The sequence below is a fragment of the Ursus maritimus genome, unplaced genomic scaffold, assembly GCF_017311325.1.
Source record: "Ursus maritimus isolate PB19 unplaced genomic scaffold, ASM1731132v1 scaffold_7, whole genome shotgun sequence".
Lineage (NCBI taxonomy): Eukaryota > Metazoa > Chordata > Mammalia > Carnivora > Ursidae > Ursus > Ursus maritimus.
The window spans coordinates 55,705,780-55,720,166 of NW_024426885.1; the positions used below are offsets into that span (position 1 = coordinate 55,705,780).

Here is a 14,387-nt window from a genome sequence, read left to right on the forward strand (position 1 = left end):
TTCCCCACAGAGGAAGCAAGAGCAGTGAAGGTGATGAGACAATCACCAGATCCTGCCTGGAAGAGATGGGGCCTCTGTCAAGTTCAGAGGTCTAGAAGAGAGAAAGGGCAGTTGGGAACTACAAAGTGGAACCCATGCTCCTGCCTTATGGGTGAAGGCCTCTGTGCAATGGAAATATGAGGGACAGACCACCAGGAACCCAGCCTTTATTTGAGAGACCCCCGAGGAAAGCATGTTTCTCCTGGGAGCAAAGCCCTCCATCGCCCATGGGGACAGCTTAACCAGCCTCAGCCAAGTGCTCTCCATGGGCAGCACCAGGGATGTCTCATCTGGGTTTCCCATGTTGACGAGTCAGCTTGGATTATTACCCCAAAGCAATATGGTTCCCCAAGGTTTGGGGGAGCATTCTAAAGTGAAATGAAACAATAAAAGAAAAACACAGGATAAAAGATTATGATTGCCTCTTTAAGGAGAAAAAAGACAAGAAGTGTATCCATCAAAATATTGCTCTTGCTGTCAGGATAACAAATAAGCTGGGTTTATTAGTGCACTTCTCAGCTCAGCAAGGAGCATGTCTTGCTTCTTCAGTTTAGATTATTATAAAATTTATTTGACGAATAGAGATAACCCATGAATAGAAAAGAAAATAGGAGAGACAGCCAGACTGGAAAGAAAGTGAACTTTTAAGCTCAGAGAGGAAAGGTGGTTAGAGTATTACGCATGCACGGGGTCTCACTGAGACCCTCTGAGGGGGCCGTGGCAGCTGGGGAGGTCCCAGGGAAGTGTGGGGCCACATTTCAATGCGGCCACTGGAACAAGCGCCACGTGCCGAGGCTCACCGTAGGTTTACCCAAATTGGTCACAACTGGTCACATCTATACCACAGTGAGACCTGCCCCAAGATCAATTCTTTCTCTGATTCTCCTTCTAGGACACGCACAGTAGGAGACCCCACCTGGAGAGAAAGGGGCTAGGACTGGGGGAGCTCCCACACTGAGGCGAACCCCTCACCTTGTGTTTTCTCATGGCTTTGGTCAGACAACTCACGACATCTGTGTCTTGAACTCCCCGTGCCTTAAACTTCTTGGTCCATGAAAGCAGGATCCCCTGGGGGAAGATTTCAAAGCCAGGTAAAATGAAGAAGGCGCTCAGTTCTGAAAATGAGTGGCAAAAATTTCTCGCGTAAAATGCATCCCCACAGGCTTCTCCTCGTGAAGCTGAATCGCCCCCAATTCTTTCAACATTCCTTCCAGATGCTTTTTCTAGCCACGTAAACATCTTTATTTCATCTGAGCGGTTTGAAACAGTATACGTAGTGGCAGAAAGAACAGTCGCGGAGGACTTGGACTCACAAGACATTAGTCAAGTCATTTAACCTCCCTGAGCCTCAGTTTGCTCATCTGTGAAATGGAGAAACCTCATTTCCCTGCCTCTGTCACGGGAACGCTCTGACGGAAATACCTGGCCTGTGGTAGATACACATTATGTGCACGGAATGCGTGGTTGCCAGGTCCACAAAACAGAACTCACCTGCTATTACCTGGCAGGACTCCCTTGGGAACTTACGTTCAACTTAGAAAAATGGTTCTCTATTTGCATTATCAATTATTTGCATAAAATTGGTGTTTCCTGGGGCACCTGGCTGGCTCAGTCAGAACATGCGACTCTTGATCTCAGGGTCATGAGTTTGAGCCCCATGTTGAGTGTAGAGATTACTTACAAATAGTATCTTTTTTTAAAAAATGTTTTTAAAAATTGGTGTTCCTCAAGAGTTTTGTAAAACAGCAAATAATCATAGAATGTTTCAGACTGGAAGAGAATTTTGGAGATTGAGAGATTTGCCCAAGGCCACACAGTCAGAAATAGCGGAGCCCAAACTCACAGACTCCCCGACCACACCCTCCCAATCCTCTCAGTTTATGGTGAGATTTACAGAGGAAGGAAACTGCTCTAGATCTCACAATGAGTGAAGGACAGAGTCCAACTGGAATGCAATGGTCAGATTCCTGTCCGGTGACCAGGGTTTTTTCCTGCAGCACAGCGCTACCTAGTGGCCGTCCTCCCTAACTTCTGCTTTCATGGGTCATTGGAACATCCCTGCTTCATGGGATAGAGGAGTAAGAGACTGCAGGGTGGTGTCCCCCCAAAAAGGGTGTTAGGACAATGTGGAACCTCTTGGGGGCAGTGACATTGTCACTCCAATGACCCCACCTGCATCCTCCTCCCAAGGGCTCACTGGAGAGTGAGACTCCCCCAGCCTTCCTGCTCTCATCGGGGGTGCTAGGGGTGGTGCCCAGACCACCAGCATCCACATCCGTCACCCAGGAAGCTGTTTGAAATGCAAATCTAAGGCCCCACTGATTAAGAAACTCTGGGGTGGGGGCGCCTGGGTAGCGCAGTCGTTAAGCGTCTGCCTTTGGCTCAGGGCGTGATCCTGGCGTTCCAGGATCGAGTCCCACATCAGGCCCCTGGGCTGGGAGCCTGCTTCTTCCTCTCCCTCTCCCCTGCTGTGTTCCCTCTCTTGCTGGCTGTCTCTCTGTCACATAAATAATAAATAAAATCTTTAAAAAAAAAAAAAAAGAAACTCTGGGGTGGGGTCCAGCAATCTGTGCCTAGCCAGTCCCCCCGGGGATTCCCATGCAACCAAGTCTAAGAAAGGGAGGGTAACAACCATTCTGTCACTTTGTGCTGTGCCCATGTCAAGTGCAAAGTCAAGGCTGCTGCATTTACGAGTTCTCTGCCTCACACTTCCACCTCACTGTGCAAAAAAAAAAAAAAAAAAGAAAAAGAAAAAGAAAAAAGCAAGACAAGAAAACTCCTGCTGATCTCTCCTGTTCCCAGCCTGACTCCTGAGCGCGCGCACGATCTCCAGCCCCGAGCCCCAAATCTTCCGCAGCTTCTTGCCTCCCCGGCACGAACCTTACCTCTTCCAACTTAGTCTGTCTGCACGGAAAAGAGAAGGTTAGGCCAAGGGGCAATTTCTTATGCTTCAACCCTTTCGTCTTCATGAAATCTGCCAGACAGTCAGCTACGTAGTCAAACAGCTACAGAGGAGAGAAAACACAGGACACTGGGCTAAGGCATGGGCGCTTACAAACTTGATGCCAAGGCCTTCCCCCCGCTTCACAGAGCCCCTGCCCCAGTACCTCGGAGCCATTGCCTCGGATAATTTCATTGGGTGTTGGGTAGAACTGACTCTCCATCTGGACGTTTCTTTTCCCCTCTTGAGAGACTTGTACCTTCAAGACACGAAATTTGGACCCTCCAAGATCCAGAGAAAGAAACTCCCCATTTTCTATTAAAAAAAAAAAAAACAGGAAGAAAGGGTATCATTTATTGAAGGCTGTTCTATGGCAAGCTCAGCTTTAGAAGTTGGATATGTAATAAATGTCACTAAGTCTCACAACCACCCCCACGAGCTGAGTGTCATTACGCACACATGCTGAGACACTAGAAGTGAGCCCTCCCAGCAGGGGGCAGAGCTGGGGCGTTACCCAAATCTGCCCCCTGGGCCATGCTGGATGGCATAAATGTGGACAAGGCAAATGTAAACCTGCTTCAGGCAGATGGTACCAGAAATGGGCCTTGAGGGTGGAGCCGAGTCAGCACACCCCAGCCAGGCCGGGGGAGCTGATACTCCAAGCACAGGCAAAGTGCGGGTAAGGTGGGAGGAAAAGGCAGGGAGACGTGCGGGAAGGGAAACCAGCCCCATACAAGCTTCAGTCTCATGGACAGACGGAAAACACCCCAGGGAGAGAAAAGAGACAGGGACAAAGGATGGCCCTTACTGGGCCAAGAATCTTCACATTTTGGGCCAGACCCAGCCCTGTGCAAGACAAAGGCTATTAATATGACACATGTGTTAAGACAAGGCAGCCCACTCTGGTGACTTGAACTCAGAATCCAGCCAGGACTCCTGCCAGGACACCTGCCAGTCTTCAGCATCAGCCACAGATACGGGAGAAGAATGCAAGTGTGCACACTTGTGAACCAACAAGCCTTCATAGAGAATTCTCTGTGCCTGAAAAGTGGCACCAGGCATGCTTCGTGATATATGCCCAGAGCACATGTGAGTAAAGTTCCATGACCACAAGTCTGGTCCCCTGGTGGCCTCGTTTTGTACCATGTGACCTAGATACAGCTGCATGGAGATAAGGGACCAGCTGGCCATTCAGATTTACTCTGTGTGACATGTGAAATAAAACAGTGAGAAGTTACTAGTTCGTGGTCAAGACTGAAGTAGAAGCATCTCCCACACCAGAGGTCAGCTGCGTTGTCAAGGTGGCCCCATGTATATAGACTGAAACCACAGAGGAAAACTCAAGTCCCACCCAGTCTCCTTGCGACCTGAGTGGACCACAGCTCCCACCCTCGGAGTCCCACGAGACCCCGTGTGTCCCTCTTTTTGTTCTCCATGTCCTTGTACAACAGACCTCCTTTTCTGCCCTGGCTCGACTGGGTTCTGTGTTCCTGGCAATGCAAGAGCTAGAGACAGGTCCTCCTGAGCAGAGCTCTGCAAACTCGAAGGTGCGTATGACTCTCCCAAGAATTTTAACATGCAGACGGTGATTCAGTGGAGGTGGGGTCTGAGATTCTGGTGTTGGTGGTGTTGTTGTTTTAAGTTTATTTATTTATTTAAGTCATCTCTACACCCAACATGGGGCTTGAACTTGTGACCCCGAGATCAAGAGTTGCACGCTAGCAGGGCGCCCCAGAGATTTTGTATTTCTTAAGCAGGTTCCCAGGTACTGCTGCTGCAGGTCTGTGAACCACAGAGCAGCAGGGGCCTCAGTCATTTCCAGACCCAGCCAGCTGGATCTTTTGTTTTGGAGATTATCTGGAAGGCAAGATTCTTATCGCCCTAGATCTGCCCCCAAAGAAGCTTGATGGAGCCTTTTATTATTCAGGAAGGGAATCCAGAGACCGAATACTAGGCAACTTTTGTTAGCATTCACCACATACCAAGCAAGAGATGCTTTCACAGATGTTATCTTGTTGAGCAGGAAATAGGGTAGATCGCATAGTCCACGTGGGAACACTTACTGAGCTAGACTCTGTGCCAAATACCATGTCAGGTGCTGGGAAGCACTGGGAGCGCTATCTAAACCCCAGAGAAGGCGGGACAGAGCTGAGTGCAGAAAACGCCAGGGAGGGAGGGGGCCAGCCAGAGGGGGTCCCATGGAAAGGAACTGGAGCCAAGCAAAGAGCTCACATAGGGAGAGTGGGGTCTGCTTTTGAGGAAGGAGGGAGGCGGAGCCAGCCCCATATAGAAAGGAGGCTAGCAGGTAGTCTCAGGATAAACTAGGAAGGATCTGGAAAAACTGGCCCACCCCAAAGAGCGTGAGCTTTCTCCAGAAGGTGGGGGCGGGGGGGCAGAGAAAGATTTTAAGCCAGGGAGTGCCAAGCTCTGATTGAGATTTGGGGGAAATGCCTCTGGCACCAGTCAGGATAGACTGGAGGATTTTCATAAAAGAGGAGGTTCCCGTGCTTCAGTTCAGGTTGGAGGTGATCTGTGAACCCTCGTGCAGTATAGCACGGATTCCTTCCTTCCTCTGGCCCCCGCCGCCCTTATCGTTATCAGTGTGCAATCACCTGGCTTCTCCGGTGACTCAACACGCAATTTCCTGGAAACCACTTGGCGTGATCCCTTCTGCGACTTTGACCCCAGAGAAAGGACTCACTGGACCCTGAGGGAGGAAGGACATGCCTAGAAAAAGAGGCAACAGCGGCGGAGGGGCTGTCAGGATCTCTACAGCAATTCCGATTACTAGGACCTCCCGTCACGGGGACGGAACACGCAACATGGTGATCCTAGTTAAGAATAAGGCCTTGCATATTTGAAAATTGCTAAGAGAGTAGGTCTTAAAGGTTCTCATCAGAAGAAAAAAGGCATTTGCAACTATGTGTGTTGCCGAACGTGACTGTGGTGATCACTTCGTGATACGTACAAACATCAAATCATGTTGTACACCTGAAACTAATATGATGTTACAGCAATTCTATCTCAATAAAAAAATTTATAATAAAAAGATAATGATCTGCTTCTGTAGATAATCCTTCTGTGAACTTCCAGTGGCTCCCGGGTTTCCTTCCCCTCATCCATTCCCAGGGCTAATGCGCTGCTCCTTCCCATTCCCTAGTGCTGCGTGTCCCAAAGATGCTCAGTGACTGGGCTGATTCCTAGAGATTCAGACCTGAGAAACCGTAGGTTTAGAAATGGTTCCAAGTGCATCTTATACTAGGGGAGGAGAGGGGGACCCCTGTCCTAAGGCAGACCCCTAGGCCCATCAGCCAACTACATCAGGACTCCCTGGGCTTCCCTTCAAGGCCCCCCTCGGTAGCAGCAGCTGGAGTCAGGCCTAGAGAATCACAGTCCCCCTCATGAGCGTGTCATGGACACCTTCGGTCCCCCTTCCCTTGTGACTGGTAGCAGGTAAGGCACAAATGCTAACTCTTCTCAGTCGATTGCGGCTCCCTGACGGAAAGGCTGGAGGAAACTAAATCTCTACTGGGTTACCCCCTCTCAGGTAGGTTTGGATGAGAGGAGGGGAACTAGAGAAAGTAAGAGAACTCAGGATTTCTCTGGAAACTGCATACATTTTTAAAAATGGAGGCCCCAAAGGATTAGTAGCATTTTATTTGTTTGCTTTTATTGTTAGTGACCATGAAATTACACCACCAGCTACAGAAGACTTGGGGCACTATTTTGGAAATTTTAAAGCACTCCTTCCACATGACTTCATCTGATCCTGACAGCCCTGACCTTTTTCGGATGCGGACAGGAATGCAGTGGTCCTGGGACTCACTGAGGCCCCCCGGCCGCAGGGACTCTGGGCCCCGAGACCTCACTGCAACAGGCTCACTGGTGAGATTTATAATGTGATGAGAGGCTCTGAGGAGACAGCGAGGAAAGGAGGTGGTGCCTCCAGGCCTGAGGAGGGGGGTTTCTAAAACTTGGTCCATTTCACTTCCAAGCCTTCCTGAAGCAGCCAGAGCCAGGAAGACCCATCCATCCCAGCATTCTCCAGGCCCTCAAAGCACTTTCCCTTGCTTCTGGGGACACGCCTCTGCAGGAGGAGCCAAAGCACAGGAAGCCAGGAGGACTTCACCCTGGTGCCCCCCCACCCCACCCCCCGACACACCCATGACCCTCGTGCTTACTCTGAATGGCCCCAGGATGACCTGTCAAGGACCACAGTCCCTTCGGTACTCCCATAGGGCAGTGTCTGGAACTCAGCAGATTTCAAAGCAGGACTGTCTCTAGCCAAAGCTTATGCCCCTCCAGGGTGGACATAGTCCACCCTGTCACCCACCCACCAGTGAGGGAAGAGGCTTCCCCATCACACTTCCCGGGGACCTCTTGAATGGCAGAAGCTACTTTGACCCCGTCATTGGCCCAGAGGGGCCCAGAACCTGGCTAATCCAATCAAAGTCCCTGAGAGCTCCCCAAACTTCAGCCCCTGCCCTCTCAAGGGCCCCAAAACCCCCACTGGAGCTTGGTCAGAGCACTGGGACCCTGACATTGGTCCTCCGTGCTCTCATCTGACCTGGGCATAACAGTTACACCTCAGGGTTCTTATGGGGATTATGTGAGATGGTGCGTTCCTAACACCCCTGGCCAGAGAAGGGGCCTGGTGGGTACCAGTTCCTGTCCCATCTCTGGCTCTGCCCAGAGGCTGAGAATGGAGGAGCTGGATGGAAGCCCGTGGGTTCCCACTAAAGGTCTCTAGGCTGTGGTCAGCTAAGTAATAGTTCCCCAAAGATGTCCACATCCTAATCCCCAGATCCATGAGTATGTTAGTTAACATGGCAAGGGAAAATAGGTTACAGATGGAATTAAAATTGCTCGTCAGTTGACCTTGAGGTTAGGAGATTATCCTGGATTATTTGGGTACGCCTAATGTAGACACCACAGTGAAATGGCCCAATGTGAAAGAGGGAAGCAGAAGGGTCAGAGTCAGAGGGAGATTTAAAGGTGCTATCTGGCTGGTTTGGAGATAAAAAGGGGCAGGAGCCAAGGAGTACAGGCGGCCTCTGGAAGCTGGAAAATGCAAGGAAAGAAATTCTACCCTAGAGCTTCCAGAAGGAATGCAACCTGCCAACATCATGATTACAGCCCCATGAGACATTTCAAACGTCTGACCTTCAGGGCTGTTAAGAGAATAAATAAGCTGCTAAATTTGTGGTAACTTATAACAGCAACAATAGAAAACAAATACAGAGGCCAACTCTCTCATTTCACAGATAAAGAAACTAAAGCTAAATATTTCGCCAGAGGTCACTGAGAAATGTCAGAGCTGGGCCTAGAGCCCAGGTTTCTTGAATCATCGTTTACTCTTCCTTCCACTGCATCATGTTCTCTTCCCTTACTTCCTATCTTGGGCCTAGAATCTAGATACTTAGGCATGAAATACCATTTATTTTCCATTTGGCAAATATTTCAGGGCCTAGTAGGCATCAGGGACCATGCTAGGTGGTCTGAACACCAGGGGAAGAAGACACAGTCCTCATGGAGCGTCTGCCCCATAGGGAAACTCACGCACGGCAGGGTGTCAGGACAAGCACCTAAGCTGGCAGGGGGGGCTCCTACACGGAGGCGGTGACCTCTACCCTGAGCCCGAAAAGCTAAGCTGGTGTTCACAAGGGGAAGGATGTTGGGGTGCTCCAGCAAGCAGACAGAACGTGTGGGGCCAAGGCGCGCAGAGCAAGAGCAGGGTACATCTGGACTTTGGTTCAGAACGTTTGGTATTGAATGGGCCGAAGCACAGAGAGTTGGGGAGGAGTATGCACAGAAGGCAGGTGAGATAACCCCGGTACAGGAGCAGACTCCAGGTGCCCACCAGCCAAGAAGAAAGCGGGGGATCAGGGTCCTGGCAGCCCCTGGCCCCACTCACCTGAGCCATCTGGAATGGCCCTGACAAAGGTGGGCAGCATCTTCACGGCGGCTGTGGGGTTGGTGTCCTTCCCCAGGCCCTTCTGCATTTCAGCCTGGAAGCGAGTCATGATGTCCAAAAGGGTCTCATCGGAGAGCCGCATGTCATACAGGAACCTGTCCACCTGGAACAGACGCCAGGGTGACCAGGGAGGGGAGGAGCCTGTGCTCCAGTCAAGGCCGTAAATTCCCACTCCCATCACAAAGCTATTTTTCTGACTCTGGGGACAGCTTCATGGTGTGGAATCCCAAAGGTTCCTTGCCTGACCCCTCACCAAGCTGGAGACAAGGTAGGGAGTTGGAAGAACAGAATGGAATGGAAAGTTGGGAGGTAGGAATTTATTCCTCTGAAGGGCAAGCTCTCAGGAAGAAAGGATTCCCCCATTTTTCTGATGGAACAATAGAAGGGCAAAAGTGACAAAGGATTCAGGGTTTCTAATTCCCAGTTCAGGGCCTGCACATTGTCCCATTACCTCTCCACGGCAGGAGACTAGCTAGACCTTGAACCTTAAATTCCTAAGCACAGAACCTCTCTTTTCCAATGATGACGATATATACCCAAACTTGTTTCCTTTTGTTTACGGGCTGCTAGGAAGCTCAGAGCTAAATTCAGTTTCCAACTGCAATCTGTAAATTCTAGTTCTTTGAATTTTCATTCTGTTTTTAACTGAGGTTGTTCTAATTAAGATGAAGTTTAATTTTTAAAGCCAGCTCAAATTGCTGCTGGAAATGGGTGAATGACACTCAAGTAACCAGGAAACGGAGGCAAAAGACCACTGCCCTAACGGAGGGAAGTTAGAAAAATCCCTAGGGCTATGCCCAGTCCACCTGACTGCAGCGGCATATCAGAAATGGCGGAACAGCTTCCCCCTCATGCTAACGCTCATCTGCAGTGGCGGCCTGGATTGCCCGGGCTCACTGGAGTGGATTGCTGAGGGGGCAGGGGTAGGGAGGGGCGCAGATGCCCTGTATTTGCCCCTCCTGCTTTATACACATACTGAGCAACCTCTCTACCCATCCAGGTCACAAGGAGACTTGACCTCAGCACATTCCTGGAGGAATCCCTCTCCCACACTTTTCTCTAAAGCTAAGAACATCTGTTGAAGTCTACAGAGTGCTTTCACATACGTCACCTCATTTAATCTCCCTGACATTGCTTTCAGGCAGCCGGTGAGGGCAGAGTTCTTGCTTCTGATTGAGAGGTGAGGACCCCAAGGCTCAGAGCCATGACACAGCAGTGGCGAGGGGTACACTGGGACTAGGATGCAGTCTCCATACTCCTTGCCCCACTGCCTGGTTTTGCTTCACAGCTCCATGCAGGACACGGGAGCCCAACAGAGATATCACACCAGAAGTGCAGAGGCCACATAACCTGTATCATAGGACAGGTGCCTAGCCATCAGCCAGGCCCAGTGGGCAGGCATCCCAGCTCAATCTGGGGCCAATTCGGAGACCCAAGGCAGTGAAATGGCCCATGGCTGTAGGGATTTGGGGGCCAGAGAGAGTCCAGAAAACCATCAGGGAGCCATTAACAAAAAAAGGACAATTGGGCATTCAGTGTCTTTGAAGAGATAGGATGGAACCAGGTCATGCTTCATTAAGGGCTTCCTGTTCACCCTGAGTCTGTTTATGACTAATTGGTTGGCACAGCCACAAACATGGAGAAAACCGACGGAAGGGACGTGACCCAAGTAATTAGGACTTGGGGAAGGGTAAGATGTGCTACACATCCCCATAGTGTCATCCCTCCGTAGAAGGCATGGTTTAGAGGCCCTGCTGGGGTCCTTCGCCAGCTGCAATTTACCAGAGTCATCCAGAACTCTGGGTTCCCGCTCCTGCTGTTTCACTAAGTTAAAGTCATGACAGAAAGAATGTCAAGTTAGCAACAGTTTCTTGTTTGTTGTCTCTACCTCCCACCGGGCCTGGTACAGTAGCTAGAAGGGAAGAATGACACATATGTTGGGGCAAAAAAACCCAAACCAAACTATATTTTAAATCTGAACAGGTGATCTGGGGCCTGGGTAGCCAGGCACATTTTTTGCAGACATTCAGGGAGGGTGTGTGAGTTGCAGGAAACCAAGCACACTTTTGGAAAGACTCTGAAACCATAACACAGGATATCTTCTAAACAAAAGAGCCGACGAGCAGCACATTTAACATAGGAAAAACAAATTCAAAACTGTGAGCTCAGACCTGCTGAATGACAGAATGTGGAGGCTGGAAGTGACTTTAGAGATCGCTTAGTCCAAAGGTCCCATATGAACTAAGTCATAAAAAGGTTCACCTCTTTGACCCAGTGATTTCAGTTCTGGGAATCTAACCTTATAGTAATCCCAAAGATGGAGAACATTGAACGCATTCCTATGTTTTTCAAAGCAATATCTTAATTGTTAAAAAATGTTTTCGAAAGTAGCCGAGTTATGAGGAGCATTGGATGCTGATGTAAGTGACGAATCCCTGAATTCTACTCCTGAAACCAATATTGCATGTATATTCACTAGCCAGAATTTTTTTTTTAAAGATTTTATTTATTTAACAGAGAGAGACAGCCAGCGAGAGAGGGAACACAAGCAGGGGGAGTGGGAGAGGAAGAAGCAGCCTCCTAGCAGAGAAGCCTGATGTAGGGCTCGATCCCAGAACGCCGGGATCACGCCCTGAGCCGAAGGCAGATGCTTAACAACTGCGCCACCCAGGCGCCCCCTAACTAACCAGAATTTAAATAAAAATTGGGGGGGGGGAGTAGCCAAAGAGGGAAAAGGTTGAATTACAGTATATCCAACTGGACTGAATATTAGAAGATTTTAGAATGATAATTATGAAGAAATGGGAGAAATGTACATAAGTGGTTAGAATATAACGATAAGTGAGGGACACAAGATTCAGAATTGTAGGTAGGATATAACTGTAAAAACGTACTATAAGGGCTTCCACAGGGCAAATCTGACAGTGTTTGTGAGGGGGCTGGGATTAAAGGTAACATTTCCCCTTTTCGTAATGCTGACTTACTCAACTGTAAAAAGTACACATTGAAAACCTAGCCAGTCCTTCTCTAATGAGTGAACAATCTGTAGGGCAGTGACTAGACTCAACCCAATGTTATCAATAGGTCAAATAATGTCAATATACTGAATTGGATAAGAAGCTACCAGAGTGGTTTCTCCCTCCCTCCCTTCCTGTTTTATGTTGTTTTGTCTTTGCTTTAATGTTGGTATGGGAAGATTTTAAAAAATTGTTCCAGGGTCTGAATAGTAACCCTCACAGGCAACTATAGCCCAGGATCTTGACGACTCTGGAGGCAGGAAGCACAGGAACTAAGGAGGGGATGGGCTACCTGACCCTGGAGAGAGAAAGGACCATGCCTTTTGACCAGGGGTGTTTTCAGTGCACGGAGGAGTCCATAAGCCCATGTTCTCAGAACCTGTGAGTCATCCAGCAACCCATAAACCAGACACCCATCCTATCTCAGTCACCTGTTGCTTAAAGTGGTACGAGGTTCTCCTGACTATCCCGACTCGGCTCCCTCTTCAGCTTTCTTGAAGGGGCGAGGGAAGGGGTGAGGGAAGGGTCCACTTCAGGCCTTAACAAAGGCTGACCCTCCTCCCAGAGGACCTGGAACGATCAGTGGAAGCTGCATAATGTCCCTCCTGTGCCTGCACCTGGGCTGGCGGACAAACATGTCCTTCCTGAGTCTAGGATGTGACAAAAGGTTAACCACCACAAAGGGGGCCAAGGAAATGAAATTAATTTGCAGAACCAAATGTAAAGGTTCCAATGACTCCCCCTTGGGGTTTGGAGAGACATCGTGCAGGTTTCCTTTTGCAAAGCAGGTAATAACGGAAAGTGAATCCTTCAGCAGTGCTGTGCAGGACTTTTCTACCCCCTTAAGAAGCCAGTAGAGGACTGTGAATCTAACCAGTAAATGAAAATTAAGACAGCTTAAATCATATTGACTTACAGTAGTTTGAGATTTGCTATAACTTCTAATCCAAATCTCTAATGAACAGAATTCCGTGCAGGTTTCTCCCGGCAAGCACAAGGGCTGTTACAGGGCCATGCTCTCTCTCTCTGTTCGGAAAGCCAGGAGGCATCGTGGCACAATGAAAAGAATGCTAGGGGAGTCAGAGACTTGGGCTTAATCCTCACTGCACTTGAAATACTTGGGTGACCTTGGCTAAGTCTGCCAGCCGAGAGGGTTTCTATCATCTGTAAATTGAGAGACTGGCAGCTGGAGTGGCTAGCGGGCGGGCTGGGCTCGGGCCGCCCGGAGGCAATGCCGATGGGCTCCAGCTGAGCCTTCGCAACTGTTAAGCAGCCTACCTTGGAATATATTTTGGGCAGAGGTTTCTTGAGCAAAGAATGCACACCAGCAACAGCACACCACTGGCAAACAGCACATGCCAATAATAACTAGTTCGATTATTGCACATTAAGACCCACACCCCTCTTGGTTCCCACGCTTATATTCCTTCAAGCACATGAAGAATCATATGAATCACTTTAAAAGTTCTCAAAATTTTCTCTCCCCTCCTCTGTAGCCTTTCCTCCCAAATACCCCTTATAAATCATCCTCAACCTTTCTGAAGACTCTCATCCCCTCCCATCCCGTATCTACCAGGAAGTGCCGAGTGAAATGCAAGGCTCGGGACAATGTGTAATGTCCAGCCTGTGGGAGATTCACTTCCTCCCCCACCCCCCTGAGCTCTTGACTGGTCCTGTGCTCCCCATATCTTTTCTAATACGCTTTCTTAAACCCTTCTGGACGTAGGCACAGTATCAATTAGTTCTGTCAGTGAAGAGTGAATCGGGTATCTCAGCTTTGTGAGTAAGGCCTTACCTTCTTGATCTGATCTTCCTTCAGCTTGCTGAAGTAAAATGCCATCAAGTGTACCGCAAACATTTTGTCCAAGTTTGGTTTCTCTTGAGATGGGCAGAGCTTTCTGTGCAGTGTTTACTCCTGTGTCTCCGGAGTGCTGCCTACTCCCAGTTCTGGCTGGAGGCCTCCGGGAGCTAGGTGCTGCAGATTAAATACTTCCAGGCGGCTTAGAGTTCAATGATTAAACTTCGCCCCCTCTCTCTGGTCCCTCCCTCCAGCGTACACTTGATTGTCTAATAGGAGGCTTGGGGTGGTAGCTGAGGCTTGGTGGAGGGGAGGCAGGGGATGGGTTGCTTGACTCTTTGAGAACTGGGTGCCACAAGATCTCGTTGCTAAGCAACACTCTCAAGCCAGGGCTCCACCAAGCCCACTCAGCCGAGGAAAATCTTCTGAGAAGCTGGGCGTTAAACAAAGCCAACTTTCAACGAGCTGAGCTGCTCTGCAAATGTCTGGCCTCAGCCTTTTCTCTTGAGTCCTTTTCTCCTCAACCCGGGGATGGAACTCCTGACTCCCAGCCCCTCTGCAACTGTCTTAATTAAGACTAAACACTGCCCTGGTCAGGGAGACGTCAAGAATGTTGGG

General features: G+C 49.4%; 1 protein-coding gene across 2 annotated transcripts in view; it reads right to left on the reverse strand.

Annotated features, from left to right (window-relative positions):
- HKDC1 (hexokinase domain containing 1) overlaps positions 1-13,829 on the reverse strand; it is a 38,539-nt gene extending 24,710 nt beyond the window's left edge. The window contains exons 1-5 of one of the 2 annotated variants that reach the window (XM_008695968.1): positions 13,767-13,829; positions 8,895-9,057; positions 3,147-3,295; positions 2,925-3,044; positions 1,012-1,107 (exon numbers count right to left, since the gene is read on the reverse strand). In XM_008695968.1, the coding sequence (XP_008694190.1) occupies positions 1,012-1,107; positions 2,925-3,044; positions 3,147-3,295; positions 8,895-9,057; positions 13,767-13,829 (591 nt within the window). The remainder of the gene's footprint in view (positions 1-1,011; positions 1,108-2,924; positions 3,045-3,146; positions 3,296-8,894; positions 9,058-13,766) is intronic. The other variant, XM_040624745.1, reaches the window with a different exon arrangement.
- Positions 13,830-14,387: the final 558 nt, after the last annotated feature.